At 42.9% G+C, this 17,297-nt stretch overlaps 1 protein-coding gene across 9 annotated transcripts in view; it reads left to right on the forward strand.

Moving 5' to 3' along the window:
* Positions 1–347: 347 nt before the first annotated feature.
* Positions 348–17,297, forward strand: part of RTEL1 (regulator of telomere elongation helicase 1) — a 42,936-nt gene continuing 25,986 nt past the window's right edge. For 4 of the 9 annotated variants that reach the window (XM_050314051.1, XM_050314054.1, XM_050314048.1 and 1 more), the window contains exons 1-17: positions 809–1,144; positions 1,711–1,909; positions 2,200–2,293; positions 3,216–3,297; positions 3,898–3,958; positions 4,208–4,283; positions 4,450–4,534; positions 5,500–5,565; positions 7,230–7,383; positions 7,726–7,764; positions 8,365–8,443; positions 9,091–9,188; positions 10,464–10,519; positions 13,167–13,244; positions 14,079–14,160; positions 16,487–16,619; positions 16,942–17,055. In XM_050314051.1, the coding sequence (XP_050170008.1) occupies positions 863–1,144; positions 1,711–1,909; positions 2,200–2,293; positions 3,216–3,297; positions 3,898–3,958; positions 4,208–4,283; positions 4,450–4,534; positions 5,500–5,565; positions 7,230–7,383; positions 7,726–7,764; positions 8,365–8,443; positions 9,091–9,188; positions 10,464–10,519; positions 13,167–13,244; positions 14,079–14,160; positions 16,487–16,619; positions 16,942–17,055 (1,778 nt within the window). In that variant the 5' untranslated portion in view covers positions 809–862. Of the gene's footprint in view, positions 368–808; positions 1,145–1,710; positions 1,910–2,199; positions 2,294–3,215; positions 3,298–3,897; positions 3,959–4,207; positions 4,284–4,449; positions 4,535–5,499; positions 5,566–7,229; positions 7,384–7,725; positions 7,765–8,364; positions 8,444–9,090; positions 9,189–10,463; positions 10,520–13,166; positions 13,245–14,078; positions 14,161–16,486; positions 16,620–16,941; positions 17,056–17,297 lie in introns of those variants that run through there. The other 5 variants (XM_050314047.1, XM_050314049.1, XM_050314053.1 and 2 more) reach the window with 3 other exon arrangements.

Consider the following 17,297-nt stretch of genomic DNA (forward strand, 5'->3'; position numbering starts at 1 on the left):
CACCCTCGGCCAGCGCCCCGGGACGAGCGGCTGCGGGACCCTCCGGCTGAACCACCTGTCGGGGGAGCGGGGCCCGCTTCCCTCGGGTGCGGCAGGGCCCAAACCCCCCCGGGCTTGGACTGTTCCAGCCTGGGGCCCCTTAGAGGACACGGCACCACCCCCGGGACGCGCTCGCTCCCCGATCCCTCAGCCCAGGACCCCCCGGGACCCGCCCCGGGCCCGGGCCCGCCATGGCCGCCTCCTCCCCGGGCCGTTACCGGGGCAACGGCGCTGCTCTCGCGAGGGCGCCAGCCGGAAGTGAGGCGCGGAGCGTGAGTGGGGCGCCCACGTGACGCGGGCGCGGGGATTGCGAACGGCGGAGCGGGAGGTGCGGGAATAACGGGGAATAACGGGGGAATAACGGGGGAATAACGGGGGAATAACGGGACACGGGAATGGGGGAGGGTGGGACTACCGGGATACGGGAGTATGGGAATGTGGGACTACCGGGATACGGGAATAGGGGGAAGGGGGAGTATGGGAACACCGGAACGTGGGCCAGAGCGGGTGGAGGGGACCGGGAACGTGGGAACCCGGGCCCCGAGTGCCCCTGAGCCTCCCGCCGGTACCGCCCCGTCCCAAACCGGGTGTGACCTGGTGGTTCTTTCGGTGCCCGCAGGGGCCGACAGGAAGGGTGGAGGGAGCCTGTTCGCAGGGGTCTGGAGGGACGGGGCAAGGGGGAATGGACTCACACTGACAGAGAGAAGGGTTAGATTGGGTATTAGAGAGGAATTGTTCCCTCTGAGGGTGGGGAGGCCCTGGCACAGGTTGCCCAGAGAAGCTGTGGCTGCCCCATCCCTGGAAGTGTTCAAGGCCAGGTTGGATGGGGCTTGGAGCACCCTGGGCTGGTGGAAGGTGTCCCTGCCCATGGCAGGGGCTTGGAGTGAGATGGTCTTCAAGGTCCCTTCCAACCCAAGCCATTCTGTGGTTCTATCACTCTGATAACACCGTGGCAGCAGAGTCAGTCACAGCCTGTGTGTCCTTGCAGGCACCTCTCAGGACCATGCCCAGGATCACTCTGAATGGCATCACAGTGGATTTCCCTTTCCAGCCCTACCCGTGCCAGGAAGCCTACATGGCCAAGGTGCTGGAGTGCCTGCAGAAGGTGGGTCAGTGCTGCCTCCTTGGGGGCAATTTGATTTGTTAACCAACTGTAAAAATTATTTCTCTGAGAAGAGGTTGACACGATTCGAGTTCCACGATTCAAGGTTGTCTATTTGCTGCCTTTTCTAAGTTTTATCTGACCTTTCCTTGTATTTTTCATTTTACTCTGTGGTTATTGAAAACCCAGGGGGCAGGTGACAGTCAGTAGATATATAGATAGGATGCTCCTGCCTAAACTGAGTAAAGGAAGAAAAACTGAGCAGGTAGTGCTTGTGTTCATGCAGCTTGTCCTTGGCTGCCTGTGACACACCCCAGCTGCTCTGAGAGTGGAGAACTGAACTCCTCTGCTGAGTGAAGGATGCTGGCCAGCTCTGGGTTTTTAATTGGGCCTCATTAAGTTGATTAGAGGGTCCTGCAGGTTGTGCATTGATGATGACCCTGTGTGTGTGTGTTCCTTGGCTACCAGCTGCTGTTTGCTCTCTGCAGAGGACACGCAGACCCGTTCCAGCCGAACCTCCAAATCTCTCTCTCATTCCCCTCATATTATTTTATTTCTCTCCAATAAAGAAGGTGAATGGCATTTTGGAGAGCCCTACAGGCACGGGGAAGACCCTCTGCCTGCTGTGTTCCACCCTGGCTTGGCGGGAGCACTTCAAGGACACCATCTCAGCCCGCAAGATCGCTCAGCGGATGCACGGGGTGGAGCTGTTCCCCGACAGACCCCTGTCCTCCTGGGGCTCTGCAGCCACAGATGGCGATGTCCCCAGTGAGTTACCACCTCCTCTGCCCTCAGGGGTGTCAACCAGCGCTTGCTTTTGTCTGTTTTTTGTAATAATTACGTGATTATGTCATGGAGCTGTTGTTGAGCAGCTGACGCGCAGTTTCACGTTCAGCTCGTCTGGTGGGTGTGAATTGTTAGATGACAGAATTTCCTGCTGTCTCTACAAGGCAAACTGTTACCATAGTACCAGCTGGGGAGAGAGGCTAAGAATATCCCCTAGTTCTTCTGTCCCTGCTCATAATGTTTTTCTGCTTTTTTCCTCTTCTGTTTGGCAGCTTATTACACTGACATTCCGAAAATAATTTATGCCTCCAGAACTCACTCCCAGCTTACACAAGTCATTAATGAGTTGAAGAACACAGTCTACAGGCAAGTGTGATTTAGGGTAGTGTTGCCATTCAAAGAGAAGGTGGACAAACCCATCTGATGTGGTTATTGTTTGAACTTCTGTAGATGGATGTATAAAGCTTTATCCAGAGAAATATCATTCCCTTACTGTGCATGAACAGAACCTGGATTTCATTGTTGTTGGGTCTGGTTTATTTTAATAGTCCACAGCTTCTCTTATCTTCTTCAACTACAGAATTTTCTGAATTTAGTATGCTTCTGGTTCTTCACTTGGCACATTTACTTATAAAATCACCCTTTTTAATTCCCTTTCTTTTATATTTTTCCTGAGGCATTTTTTAAAGGCAGTGGGAAGCTGTTACCAAGCTGAATTCCTCAGGCTGATGTAAATCTATGAAGAGCTTTGTGGGTTTGTTAGACCAATGCCTGTCACAGTTTTCAGCTGTTGACATGCCAGTGTGTGGCCTGGCTCTTTGGACAGGCAGTAATCATTTGATTATATAGTTCTTGTAAAGATACAACCTTGTATTAAGCAAAAAAAAAAAAATTAAAAAAATACTGTGAATGTTTGTAGTGCATCAGTTCTGTCACAACCTTACTCTGAACATCCCCACCAGCTTGGAATATCTTGTAATGGATGACAGGCCCAGCTGACTGGGCTGAAGTGTCATAACAGAACCCAGATTTTGTGGTGGATGGTGTAAGATGCTGCTGCTTATTAACACCCTCTGCTGCCACAGAAATACAGTGCCAGAAAGCCAAATAACATATGCAGTAGTTACAGACAGACTAATTTACTTGTTCTGGTTTTTACCCTTGTTTTGGGCTCAGCTGTTTCTCCTGAATCTTTCACTCTTGATACATCGAATCTCGACACTTACAACTCCTGTTCTTCTTCCTTGCCTTATTTTTAACATCAGTTCTGTGTATCCTGTTTGAACAGGCCGAAGATCTGTGTGTTGGGATCCAGAGAGCAGCTTTGCATCCATCCTGAAGTGAAGAGACAGGAGAGCAACCACATGCAGGTGAGATCAGAGCCTAGAGAGGAGGATTTTGTGTCATTTGTGTGTCATTCTTCACTCTGACATTGTTTAAACTACTGGGGGCAGTAGGGAAACACAGTAGTTGTAAATGTGGTTCGAGGAACTTTTCGTTTCTAGTTTTGTGAGTGCAAATTGAGATTCTGAGTCTCTGGTGGTGTTTTCTCCTCCAGGGAAGGATCACAGAATCACAGATGTCACTGTGTAGAACGTGACAGTTGACATTTTGTACTTTACTTTCTGACCTGCCTTTTAAGTGTTTGCCAAGAGCGATAATAATTTAAAAACAGTGCTTCAGTTATTGATTCACCTGTTATTTTTACAGCATCAAGGATTAACAGTTTTGAAAAGTACTAATGGGAAAACACAGCAAAATTGTCTCAGAGCATCTGAGTGTTCTGTGCTGCAAAAAAAAAGAGGGCCTGACTTGTAATGTGGCCAGAGGGACTCGTGATTTTAAAACTGAAGTACTGTAATTAGCATTTATTCATTAGCTGGTGTTAGAGAGAACTGGTATCTTAAGCACTGCTTTTAAGTGCTTGACAAGCTGTGCCACTCTGGGCTAACACAGACTTTGTTTTACAGATCTACATGTGCCGAATGAAAGTGATGGCTCGTGCTTGTCACTTCTATAACAACGTGGAAGGTGAGTTGGGCTCACCTTTACTTCACCTGGGAGCAAAGCCCCATTTTCTGGAGAGGGAGAGGTTTGCTAGGCAGGTAGAGAAGTTTGGAAGAGTTGGCAGAATCTACCTCTGTGTGTGTGTGTGTTTTGCTCTGTGTTACTGTCTTTCAAGAATGAAATATCAGCGAGTAAATGGGATGATCAGAGGAACAACAGGTCTTTGTGTGACACCTTTACCTAAGCTGGTGCTTTTAATGTCATGTTTTACAGAAAAGAGTACAGAGAAAGAACTGATTGAATCCATCATGGATATCGAAGACTTGGTTAAAAATGGAAGCAAGCACAGGTGAAGGATCCCCTCTGACCCTCCTCCCCCTGACTTGTGAAAATAATGAAAACTAGTTTTCTGCTCACTCCTATTATTACCTTTGTATATCACAGTTCATGAATGTTGAATGCAATCTTAACATTCCTGCAAGTATTATAGTTAGTATTACTTTCTTTTTAAACAGAGCCTGTCCTTATTATCTCTCTCGAAGCCTGAAGCAGCAAGCAGACATTATTTTTATGCCTTACAACTATTTACTAGACTCAAAGGTAACATATGTCTTTGCTTTTAAATACAATTGTGCTTCTGTTTGTTTTTTGTTTGTTTGTTTGAGATGTTTCTGGTTTTGTAGAATTAGCTTTGTGGAGTGTCGTGCCCTTCTGGCTGGGGATATTCACCTGCTGGACACAAGCCTCCAGTCTCACCCTGTGCAGTATTTTTGCATCTATCCTGAGACATTTTGGTTTCTGCAGCAGCTTCGTGATGTCTAGGATAAAGAAGCTTCAGTAGAGATTGGACATATCCCTTGGAAATAATTACTGGCTTTGTGTACAGAACTGTTGTAGTAAGTTGTCCATATTTCATGGATAGAAAATGAAACCTCTGAAAACTCTGTCGAGGAAACAAATGTGCTGACATCTCCATGCAACTTGGAGTAATTCATGAATCATAGCAAAACCCAGATTACACTCCACTGCTGCAGAAGGCCCAAATGTTTAATAAATTAAAAACTAAATTTAAAAAATATCATAAGCACCGTAACAAAGAAGCACCGTGAAATGAGGTTGCATGGTGTGGTACTGGTTGGAGGTGCTTTTTCAGAGTATCCACTTCTTACAAAGACAATAAAAACTTGTAAATACAAGACAAATGCCCTGCTTCACACCCCACTCCTATTGCCAAAAATAGCGACTGAAATGAATTCTGTTATACTTGTGCATCCCAGTATGGTACATCTGGGGCTTTTTGTTTATAACAGGTTGTAACCTCTGCAAACTGTTACATGATGCACTTTAACACCTTCATTTCCAGAGGTAGTGATTCTGTGGTTGCTTGTATTGAGTAGCCACAGCCTTTACTTGCTGTTTTTTTTCAAAGGGAAGAACCAACCCAACTTCAAAGGACATGAAAACCCAAATGTATCTCATCATCCAGTTTCCCAGCCAATCAAATCCATATTTCTCAGAGGCCTTTTTGTCCATTCCCTTGTTCTCTTTTTTTTTTTTGTCTTTAGAGTCGGAAAGCTCACAACTTAGACCTGAAGGGGACTGTGGTAATACTTGATGAAGCTCACAATGTGGTAAGTTGTTCTGGTCTGTTGCCATTTTTCACCCAAAGAGAAAATAGACCTGTGCCCAATTACAAACAGCTGTAAAATCTGCACTCAGATGTGTTCTTTTGATATTCATTATCACGAACATTTCTTGTTTCCATGACAGGTAAAAGTTTGTAATTTGAGTTACAGTCCTTTGACACTGCTGATTTTTTATAAGGTGATAGCTTCTTTCTGAAAGGTGCATCTCCAAATTTATGAGGTACTTATTTTCTTGGAGACTCCTCTTCCAGGGTCTGAGAAATCACAAAAAGATCCATTCTTGAAGCTCAGCTGCAAGTGCAGAAGATGGCAAACATGGCTCTTGTAATAATTTCCATGTCTTCACTCATAAAGGAAAACGAGGAGAAATAAATAGTGCTGAGTTAGGAGTTCTTCTTTTAACTGGCTCAAAAACTTCAGCCCTTTGCATAAATGATGGAATGCAAAGGAACATTTGAAATATGTCCCTTTTTCTGCCACATGAAGGGCCTCCCAGTGGGATTTCTGCTGAGCAGCTGTGGTTTCTGGTCTGATTGCCTGTGTCCTTTCAGTAAACAACCACACGAAGGTCTGCTCTGCTTCACCAGAAAGTGTTGCACAGTTGCATTCAGTATTTGCCCCTTTCACCAGAATATCAATTTTTCTGTTGAAAAATGGATGGAAATCCAGACATAGTTGTTTGGGGGTTGGATTTCCCCCCCCTCCCCTTTGTAGTGTTTAAAAAGTGCTAATTGGTGTGCCTGCATGCAGAAGTTAACTAGAACAGCTACTCATTTTGCAATAGTTCTCTGATGGTACTCCAGGTTAAGATGGAAACTTAGTGATTACCCTGAAATAAAATTGATTTATTTCTGGTTAGATTGTTTGCACATACAGCTAGCTCAGCTTTTTTCTTTATAACTTGTTTCTTCATAGCTATTGCAGTCAAGTTTTTGTGTAGGTTACAATTGATCTTCGTTCTTTGGGGAAAATGATTCTTTTTGTGAATGAAAATTTCTGGCAGAACTGTCTGTGACCTAATTTTCAAAGTCAGGGAGAGTTTTGTCAAATTTGCCACTTATGAGTGTTTAAACCATTTTTTAAATAGAAAGTTAGTGTGTTTCCTTCCTTTCCTTTAATAGTATTTATTTATTCTGCCATACGTTTTGGCCCAAGATTTATGTAGGAATAATACTCATTTTGCTGTGGTTTTTTGGTTTTGTTTTCTTGGTGTCCCTTCCCTTTATTCTCCACACCCTCATCTCTGCAAAATAAAGAGGGGCAAGGACCATGTCTTCATATGAGTGAATATAGGGATACAAGTATTTCTTAAGAGTGTGAGAGGGACCAGAAGTAGCTTTTTTGGAGGACAAACTGATTCTCTAAGTAAAAACTTTCCTGTTTGAACAGTTTGTCATCACACAATTACTATCTACACTCTGTAGAATGTTAATAATATGGAAGAGGCAAAATCTGTTCTACATTTCAGAAAAAAAAGGATACTTAGTAAAAGTCAGAGTCTTCAGGTGCTTATAAAATATCCTGTGGCCTGAGCTGGCGATCAGAAATGAGATCAAGCCCTGGTCATCTGGACTTCATCATCTCTGAAACTGCCTGAGCAAAGAGCACACAGAGCAGTCAGAGTAATTCTTCCATTGCTTGTATTTTAGGAGAAGCTGTGTGAGGAGTCCTCTTCTTTTGACCTGACTCCCTACGATTTGGCCTCGGCGATAGATGCCATAAACGTGGTCCTGGAGGAACAAGCCAAAGTGGTCCAACAGAATGAAATCAATGCTGAATTCAACATGGAGTTGGCCACTTCAGGTGGGTTTGGCAGCCACAAATCGCTGTTCCTCTGGGAGTTCCTCTAGGCTGCCACTACCAAGAACTGGAAAATGACTTCTGCGGGAAGTTTCTGGGAAATTTACATCCTCGTTTGTAGGTAAATTATTGTTAATTAGTAATTGCTGCCAGACACGGAAAGATTTGATCAAACCAATGTGACTTGAGGGGTGGTGGGAAATGACAGGGAGGGGAACACAGAAGGTGTCCTTCCATACACACAGTTCTAGCCTTTGTAGTTGTAAATTTCTGAAAAGGTATAAAGCAACTGGGAACGAAATGGGTGTGAAGCAACCTCTTAGAAATCTTTCCTCTCTTCAACAGGACTGAACATGGAACTCGAAGATATAGCAAAGATCAAGAGTAAGCTTATATCTTTTGTTGAAAGCTGTTGGCACAGGCTCAGAAAGCCAGCAACTATAAATCGAGCTCATGTAGCTTTTCCATAGACCTTGCTTGCAACTGAGACATTCATGGAAGCTCAAGCTGTCTGGCTTGTTCCAAGAATTTTGTCAAGTGTTTAGCTCATTTTTTCTCAGGAAGAGAGGTTTGGCAGATGAATGCATTGCTTCCTTCTTTGCTAGAAATTCCCTTGTTTTCTGATCCTGGAATTACTTCAGTTGCATCATTCTGCTGGAACAACATGATGCTACCTGAAGTTAACAGCAAGAGCTTGAGATATCTCATGTTTACAAAGCATTTCCAAAAACAACTTTCCCTGTCTATAAAGAAGAGTTTAACATTTAGCTGATGACATAAGCTTCATCTAGGGACTGAGATCGTGGAAGTTCTTAAAGTTGAATATGAATATTTAAAGATGATACCTAGGAAATTGGTTTTGGTAATTTTCATTTATTTTGGTAACAGCCTTTGTAATAAAGTAAATTTGAAAAAGAGGCTGAGATATGTCCCAGAAGTGAGTTTCTGTGCACCCTGACTTTTTCCCTCTTGGTTCTCTTAAAGAAATTCTTCTTCAGCTGGAAAGTGCTATTGATGCAGTGGAGCTGCCACTGAATGGTAATGGAGTCACCAAAGAGGGAAGGTAAATTTATTCTCATTAATATGTTTATATGTTAAAAGTACAGCAAATTCTAGTCCCAGGTGGAGCTGGGTGAGCTGTTGGGCTATAGCACTGTTCTAGTTTCTGGGAATAGTATTTGTTCACACCTTTGGGTTTCCTTAAATCCCCTGTCTGTAGCAATCATTACTTCTGGTGGAACTTACTTATTAAGTGTTTCAAGAGTGGATTTGTGTGTATGCCTTGGGTATTCTGAGCTGGAAGAAAGCTCCTTTCAATTTTGTGTCGTGATTTAAGCACAGGCACCAGTGCTGCAGTGACCTGTTTGAGGTACCTCAGAGCTCTGCAAGTCTGTTCCTAAACTAATGCCTGTTGTACATGGTAAAAATAATCATGGAAAGTGCACGCAAATCTGCTTCTAAATTACCATGTTGGAGGGAAATCATGGAAAATGGGAGTGGTGTGGTCAGTGTGCTTTCTGTCATGTTGATATTATCCGCTCTCTTTATGAGCAAATACTTCATTCTTGTAAATCTTTCTTTCTCATGGAGACAGAAACATGTTTTGCTGCATGATGGTGAAATTGTTTGTTATAAAAGAGTAACAGTAATTGTGTCCATGTGATTCTTTACAGTGTTTACCCATTTCTGCTTTCTCTTTTTAAATTGCAGCTACATCTTTGGTCTGTTTGCAGAGGCTCAAATAACATTCCAGACCAAATCCTCCCTCTTGGAGTCACTGGAGCAAATTTTACAGTATCTTTCAGGCCGTAAGTGTATGAACTTGTTAGTTGTTTCACTCAGGCTTTTTGGTGGAGGTGATTGGAAGTTTGCATTATTAAGGGAGAGGAGGAGAAAGGCTCCTTTGTTTAGAATTAAATTGTAAAGCCTTTCAAAAACTAAAACCTGACTGTGAGGACGTGTGTCTTATAAAGACCTGCAGCAGGGTGCTCTGCTTGGAAACATGTTTTTAGTCTGTTCATGCAACAGAAGGAATTTTAAGAACCACTTTGTGTCAAAACCTGGATGTGTGCCAACATATGTGTGTGTGCATCCATAGAGGATTTTTACACAGGCACTATTTTTCTCCCAAACCAGGTGGATTGTGGGGTGAAGCTTGTTGACATTTTGTTGATGGCCCCTTTAGTGCCTCGAGTTCTTCCCTGGTAATGGAGTCAAGAAATAGAAATGTTGGGAATCACATAATGTGGGGTTTTTTTATCTTGATTTAACAAGCTTCTGTTCCACTGTCTGCCAGCATCTTGTTCTTAGTTTGCCCTTCTGGAAAGAAAATTCTCCAACTTCTACATGTGCTGAGAAAAATGATTTGGTTCTTCCTAGCAGACTCCTCAGAAAAAACATTGAAGGGACTGGAACAGACTGTCAGTTCTGCAAGTGCATCTTAGGACAACACATCTATCCTTCCTTTTTCTTTCCCCAGCATCTTCCTCCTTTTAGGCCCTTTGACAGGTGCATCTGTTGATCATTTCTGCTCTCAAACCCCCACCATCTCTGTATTTCATGTGTTCCTTTAGCTGCTCCTCTAATCACAGTTTCAAGCACACTAGAGGTGATTGGGAAGGGCTATTAATAGCTGAAGCAAAGGGTTTTAGCAAGTTTTTTTTCTTTTAGCAAAGGTTAATTTTCTCTCTGCATCATGGACTAGTCGGTTTTCTGTTCTTTTTTCCGTGACACAAATGTAAGATGTGTGAGATTTTGAAAAAAGCAACCAAAGTTTAAATGTGTTTACCTTGGTTTTGATTAGCTCCTATCCAATTTTTAATCTAGAAGAGCCTTAAGAAGTTATGTCATTTCCTCAGAGGACAATTTCCCAGTGTGTTACAGTTTTCCTGGCGTGCAGTGCCAGTTTTATGCTTCTTCTCGCATCTTGAATAATAATGAAAAACTTGAAATAATTTATTTGTTTCAGATAGTACTTTCAAGGCTTTGCATTCAGCGTGTTGAGCTGCTCAGATAAGATGTGGATAAATACAAGAGGATGTATATTTGTTATTGTAAGAGGAACTGTGTGTTTCTCTCTGCAGGCACTGGGATGTTTATCAATACCTCTGGATTGCATAAGCTCTCAGATATTATCCAGGTAAATAATTAATGTGTTTTCTATAAACATCTGAAGGATAGAAGAGTTGGTTTAAAAGGTGTGGAAAGGCACTGGATCCATTTTATTCCTGATGGGGTGTACACCTGTGCAGTGCTGCAGGTCTGTAGTTTTGGAGGGGAAAGCTGCTGCCTGATGGGATGGTCTGATGTGATTTTTGCCCAGGTTGTTCTTTTGCAGTTCTGGTCTCTCCTTTTGGGGATGCTGGATTTAAAGTAGCCTGGATTTAGCCTCCACCAGGTGGAGCTGGGTTATTGAGCTCTTTGCTTTCCAGCAGCAGTGGTTGAGAATACGAGACCTTCTCACGAAATAACAGGACAGGCTAAGGAAAAAAAAAGAAAAAACAAACAAAAGATAATTTGACTGCATTTTTTTTTCCATTTAATTATTAACTTAAGAAATGTCTAAAACAAAAGGCTTTTCAGTGCTGCAGGAACTGAATGTGACACACCTGTGGGTACCCACATAATGCTTTCAGTCCTCTCCCTATTGTGGACTTCCAAAACGTTGATTATGAAAATTCTGAGCCCCATAAAATCAGGAGGTACAGTGGGCCAGTGGCCTGTCCAGCGTATGTGTCCAGAGGGGCACCAGAGAATAACACCCCATTTAAAACTAAAAATGAAGAAATATATTCAAACTTTGCAGGCCTGCATGGTAAAGACAAGTTTTAAATGGTCTGTGTTTTAAATGGTCCTGGTAGGTTTGCAATACTGGACCCTGAATGGATGGATGTTTGTGAGGGTGTATTTACAGTGGCACACACAGGATTTAATTTTTGTAAGAGTGGTTAAACAAAACCATTATGTATGTCCTGATACAGTAATAGCAATTTGTGTACAGTGGCACCAAAATGATTTATACTGGGTGGTGATGTCACTGTTGTGGGGGCAAGGTGAGGCTATGCCTAATTTAAATTAGTTTCTCAGAGATTCAAAGCTGAGAGATGAGAAAATTCAGCAGTAGGAGCGAGGTCTCCTGATCCCAGTGAGCTGTGCTGCAGGCCTGGGGATAATTGTCTGTGTGTGCTCTTTTAGGCTGTGGATAATGATTTGAGTTTGGAAGAGAAAGATGAGATCCCTTTTCTGCTGCTGAGGACATGGACAGTGACTGCAAGTGATCTGCCATGGGATAATTTGCTATCCTGAGATGTTTTAAAGTAGGACTGGGACAGAGTTTTCTTTGTTAAACTCTGTGCTTGCTGCTTGCAGAGCCTTGTCTTGGAGTCTTCATTTATCATTAGCTTGTTTCAATTAGTAGTCAATTTTTTTTCTTCCTTTTTGAAGAACACTTACCAAAATCACCATATCTTTGGCTATTTTTCAGAAGTAAATATTTCCAGGAATTGTTGGTTATTTTTTTTTTTCCCCACTGGTGGAGAACATCTTTCTTGTTTCAAATAGCTGATATTATTATGAGCCTGGGTAATTCCTTTTAAATGTCCAAAGAAATTTTGTTTAGAAAAATGAACAGAGGTTATAAATATTTAGATCCACAGCTGTTTTCACTGAAGTTGGACTGGAATGTCATGTGTTTGAAAGAACATCATCCATAGTCATGAGCCATCACATACAGGAAAGGAGGAAAAGCATAACTGTTGATAAAAACTTTTAATTTAATGGAAAATTAGGTATGATTGCGACTTGTTTGTTTTTCTAAGCAGAGTGTTATTAGGGGTGAGTATCACAGATGACATTTTGAACTAAAGGAATTGGAAAAGTTTTTGTGCTCATTTGTGACTGTGATCTTGTGAATGTGTTTGTTTATCCACAGCCAGAGTCATGAACAGTGTGAATGATAATACTGTCATTTGTATAGTTTGAGTATATTTAGATATTGGCTGGTGGTTTTGGAACAATGAGAGAACCATATGGTTGGCAGGAATCACCTGTAAAAACCTTATTTATTCAAGATTCTCTGCCTTATTGAATACAGGAGCAAGGAGATATATTTAAGATTGCCACAGCAGTGACTTTTGTGAAGAAACTTCTCAGTGCAAAACCACATTTGGGATTTTGCTGGAAGCAAAAATCAAAAATATATATGTATCAAAAACAGTGTGGCCAGCAGGAGCAGGGAGGTGATTGTTCTGATTGTTCCTCTGTGCTGGGCAGTGGTGGGACCTCGCCTCAAGTGTTGTGTGGCAAGAAAGACATTGAGGGGCTGGAGCGTGTCCAGGGAAGGGGCTGGAGCAGCAGGAGGGGCTGAGGGAGCTGGGGGGGCTCAACCTGGAGAAAAGGAGGCTCAGGGAGGACCTTCTCATTCTCTACAACCCCCTGAGAGGAGAGAGGAGTGGGGAGAGTCGGGCTCTGCTCCAGGGAACAAGTGACCGGACGAAAGGAATCAGCCTCAAGCTGTGCCGGGGAAGGCTCAGCTTGGACATCAGGAAAAATCAAGGAATTTTTTCCCAGAAGGGGTGGTCTTGCATTGGAACAGACTGCCCAGGGAGGTGGTGGAGTCCCCATCCCTGGAGGTGTTCCAGGAAAGGCTGGATGTGCCACTCGGTGCTCTGGTCCGGGTGACGTGGTGGGGATCGGTCATGGGTTTCTCTCCGTGGTCTTGGAGGTCTTTCCCAACCTCAGTTCCCAACCTGAGTGATTCTGTGATTCTCTTCACCTCCATTTTGCAGACAGTGTTCAGCATCGAGTCCCCAGAAGGCAGCACAGCAGGTTTCCTGCCACATCAGGCAATATCTAAATATTACAAGGTATGGGATGCTTTGTGTGCTGGGTTTTTCCTCCCTGCTGTTTGATCCCTGTGCTAAGTGTATCCAAGATTAGGAAGAATGTGGATAGTGTGGCAAATGGTAATGTTGATTACAGGAAGGAAAAACAAAACAAAAAAAGCACCAAGGGAACTGTATTTAATTTAGATTCTGAGAAGAAAAGGGAGCTACACAGCAATTTTTGAAGAACTGAAATGAAATTAGGAAAGTGCAGCTAAATGTGAATTTCTGAAAGCTTTGATGCTGCATATCGTGCAAGAACTGTCGTGTTCTTCCAATAATCTTATTCTCTTTAGTTTAGCCCATTGCCAAGTAAGTTCCACAGAACCACTGAACCTCCTTCCCTGAAGTTACAATTTATTTGGAGTTTGGAACTTAATGGGCTGTGCTGCTATAATGAATTTTAGGAACAGATCTTTTTCTAGATACCAGGTTAAATTTAAAACTTGATACTATCTTTGTTACCAAATGAAGCAAGTCTTTCTACCACAATAGTGTTTTATTTCCAGCCTGCATGTTTTATGCTGGTGGAAATACCCAAATAATGAGGTTTTTGTTTTTGCTCAAAGCAGCCCATAAAAAGTTGCTTTTATAATCTGACTCAGAATGAGTGGTTGAATGAACTTTTTTTGGTTCTTAGAAAGTTATGAAATACTGGAAGCACAACAGGAAAGAGGAAATAATACAGCCTTAGGAACCCTGTAAGAGTGACACTAATTACATTAATTACTCTTAAGATGGGCTAGCTTTTTTGAGGGATGAACTGCAAGTTGCTTTCTGCAGCCATTTCTAGGAATGTTTGTTATGTTCCTTCAGGTACATATTCATGTGGATAACAGTAATCAGAAAAAGAAACAAAGGACAGATCTCTGGGATTCGTCATCTTCAAAAAAACAAGGTACAGGACTGGGCTTGGGGAGGTTCATGTAAAAGCTGGATTGAAAACTCCTCAGCTGCTCCTTTTTGGTTCAAATAAAAGAAAACAAGCACAGCTCCACTGTGGCTATGATAAGCTGGGGAGGTGCTTTTCAACTTCTATAATTACTTCTAAAGGTGAGGTGACATAAACCATCTCAGTGTAAAAATTCTTTGGTGCTTTGTGGACTGCTGGAGTTCTTCTTGGGCATTTATTCCAGTGAAAGAAAATAATCTTTATGATGGAATGGTTGGTTGTATTGGCATAGAGAAAACCTTCAGAGCAGCCCAAGAACGGGAAACCCTCCTTCAGGAGTCATCCTGAGGTTTATGAGGTGTCCTGTTCTCATACCAGCTGTATTTCTCTGCACAGCTGTTGTGTTAAACACAAAATTAGTGTTGATTAAGGCCTGTAACCACCTTTTACAAGAAGGAGACTCGTGTAGAGCTACGGTGCCGAAAATTTGTGCCAAAGGTGTTATGTGAGCAAATTCCATGAAAGTTCTCTGTTGAAGTGACTCGTTGTGGAGGTGCTGCAATTGGTTGGCTCCTTCTGAAGCTCTGCAGTGATTTGACAGGGATCTTGGCCAGATCACGTGAGTTCTTTCTTTGCCATAAAATGCCATGCCTTGGGGCACTGGTGCCTTCTCTGGGATAACCTACTTTGAGCAACTTTGTAAATTCTTCAGGGCACGTTGTCAGCTCTTGATAGTTTCAGCCTCGACTATACTTTTCAGTCCTTGTTCAGCTGAGATTTCTCCCTCTCCTTGTCTCTCTCTCCCCACCTGTTTTGTTCCTTACACTCTGCAGAACTTGGGATCTGGAATAACCTCAATATAGCCATGCTTCAAACCAACGTATTTAGAAGAAAAGAAACTTGGCTTCTGAATCAAAAAGTTTATCCTAAGCCTCCTATAAAGCTGCACCGAGCTTGGCTTTGTTGGACTTCAGCATTCATTTTTTAATATATTTTTTAATAATTAGGTGGAAAACAAAAGGTTTTCTGATTAGATCCCTTTGCCTAAGCTTTCTTAACAGAACCCACTCCAAGGATCTTTGTAAATGCTTTGCCTCATGACTATCAGTTTAGTTAAGTGCTCAATAATGTATGTGTTTCACAGAAATCCTTTTATTTTAAGGACAAAAGTAACGGTTTTCAAAGAATGAATTTCCACTAATTTAGTGGTTTTTACACATAATGTCCCCTTGAATGTTTCCACAAATGTAGAGCTGTTTGGTTATCTGCAGATGTTTCCCTGAGACGTTGCTCAATTGGAGTTTAAAGTTACAAGAATAAATCTACGCAGATTTAGTTAAAGATCTGTGCAGGAAAAGGCTACTACAAACACTTTGAGTGTGTTGCATGATTTGGAAGATTTGTAGACAAAATTTTCAAATAAAAACCGCATTTGCAAGTACCTGTGCAACAGGCTTGAGTATGTTGAGACTTGTGCTATGTGCAAGCCCAGCAGAGGCCAGACATGACTGATCAAGTCTCTGGTTTCCTGTAGGGGTATAGTTAATGGTATAGAAATAGTTTAAACCCTTAGGAATAGCTGTTTTCCAGTGATTTTGTGGAAATTATCCACTCAAGCATCTTCCTTTACGTAATTGCAGCACACCAGGTTAGAAATGTCTCCAGGAAGTGGATAACTGGTGTCTGGCAGTCATCATGCTGGGTTAGAGAGGTTTGTTTCCAGCTGAGCACTGGGGAGGGAAATGTGAGGGGTTGATGTCCTCTCCCAGGCCATCCCATATTAGCCCAGTTTGCTTTTATGCTGGAATTGCTTGGGCTCCTGACATAAGTGAGTTTGCTCTTGTCTGGGGATACTTTTTGGCCTGTCCACATACAGACCCAAGCTAATTTGCACCAGTTCTTAGTGTGAGTTAGAGAGATACAAAACTTGCTAAATTTTGGAATGTGATTTTCCTAGAATTTGGGCATTGTTTGTATGGGGTTTGCCCAGATGAGATGGAAGGGCAAAACTTCAGCTAAGAATAGATGCTGTCTTGTAATTCTAAGCAGTAACTCACTCACTGGGCAGATATTAATGGGGATTTCCTGCAAACGTCAGCTTCTGTTTTGGAAACACAGGCTTTGAGTGAAGTGTGTAAATTTAAAAGACATGCACATGATACTTGGATGTAGGTATCTGGGGTTTTTTCTACCGAAACTAACTTGCCATGCACCTGGAATTTTGCCTTCAAATGCTGCCCGTTTTACTTTCAGAAGCTCACGTGCAATGTGCCATATGCTAATTTTTCCACTTAACCGTGCCTTCTTGGTGTTTTCTCTTTATCTGATGCAGGAAAGACTTTAAGCTATTGGTGTTTCAGCCCTGGCTACAGCATGCATGAGCTTGTTCGACAGGGGGTCAGGACAATTATCCTCACAAGTGGGACTCTCTCCCCCATCTCATCGTTTACGATGGAAATGCAGATGTAAGTGCCTAGATGTGGGAACAGGGCCATTCCCGAAAGTGCAGATCTGCTCTTGTGATTTGGGGTTTTATCTCAGGGTTTTTGAGTGTGTTTTCCCAGAAAAGCTGTGGATGCCTCCTCCCTGGAAGTGTCCAAGGCCAGGTTGGGCGGAGCTTGGAGCAACCTGGGCTAGTGGAAGGTGTCCCTGCCCATGGCAAGGGGTTGGAACTGGATGAGCTTTAAGGTCCTTTCCAACCCAAACCACTCTGTGGTTCTGGAACTGGTAACCTGGAAGGAATCATGCAATGAGTATGACTGGGATCTTCCCTTTGTGTTTCTTTAGCCCTTTTCCCGTTTGCTTGGAGAATCCTCATGTGATTGATAAACACCAGCTCTGGGTTGGGATCATTCCAAAAGGACCTGATGGAGCTGTGCTCACTTCTACCTACGAAAGAAGGTAATGAACTTCCATGTGGAATTCTGCTTTGGATTTTGGGTTCTGCTTACAGGAGGATGCCAGTGAAATAAGGGGGTCTCTGTAGTGCTTTTCTTGGGTAAACACTGTGCTGACTAACAACACCCTTTAACTGCTACTGCTGAAAGTTTAGAATTTAGAACTTTAGGGCTGAAATGGGTCAGGTGTCGAGGCACTGATAGTCCTTAATGGCCCTGGCCAACCTCAGCTTGGACCTCCACCCA

The sequence above is a fragment of the Myiozetetes cayanensis genome, unplaced genomic scaffold (genome assembly GCF_022539395.1).
Source record: "Myiozetetes cayanensis isolate MyiCay16 unplaced genomic scaffold, myiCay2020 scf19, whole genome shotgun sequence".
NCBI classification, from domain to species: domain Eukaryota; kingdom Metazoa; phylum Chordata; class Aves; order Passeriformes; family Tyrannidae; genus Myiozetetes; species Myiozetetes cayanensis.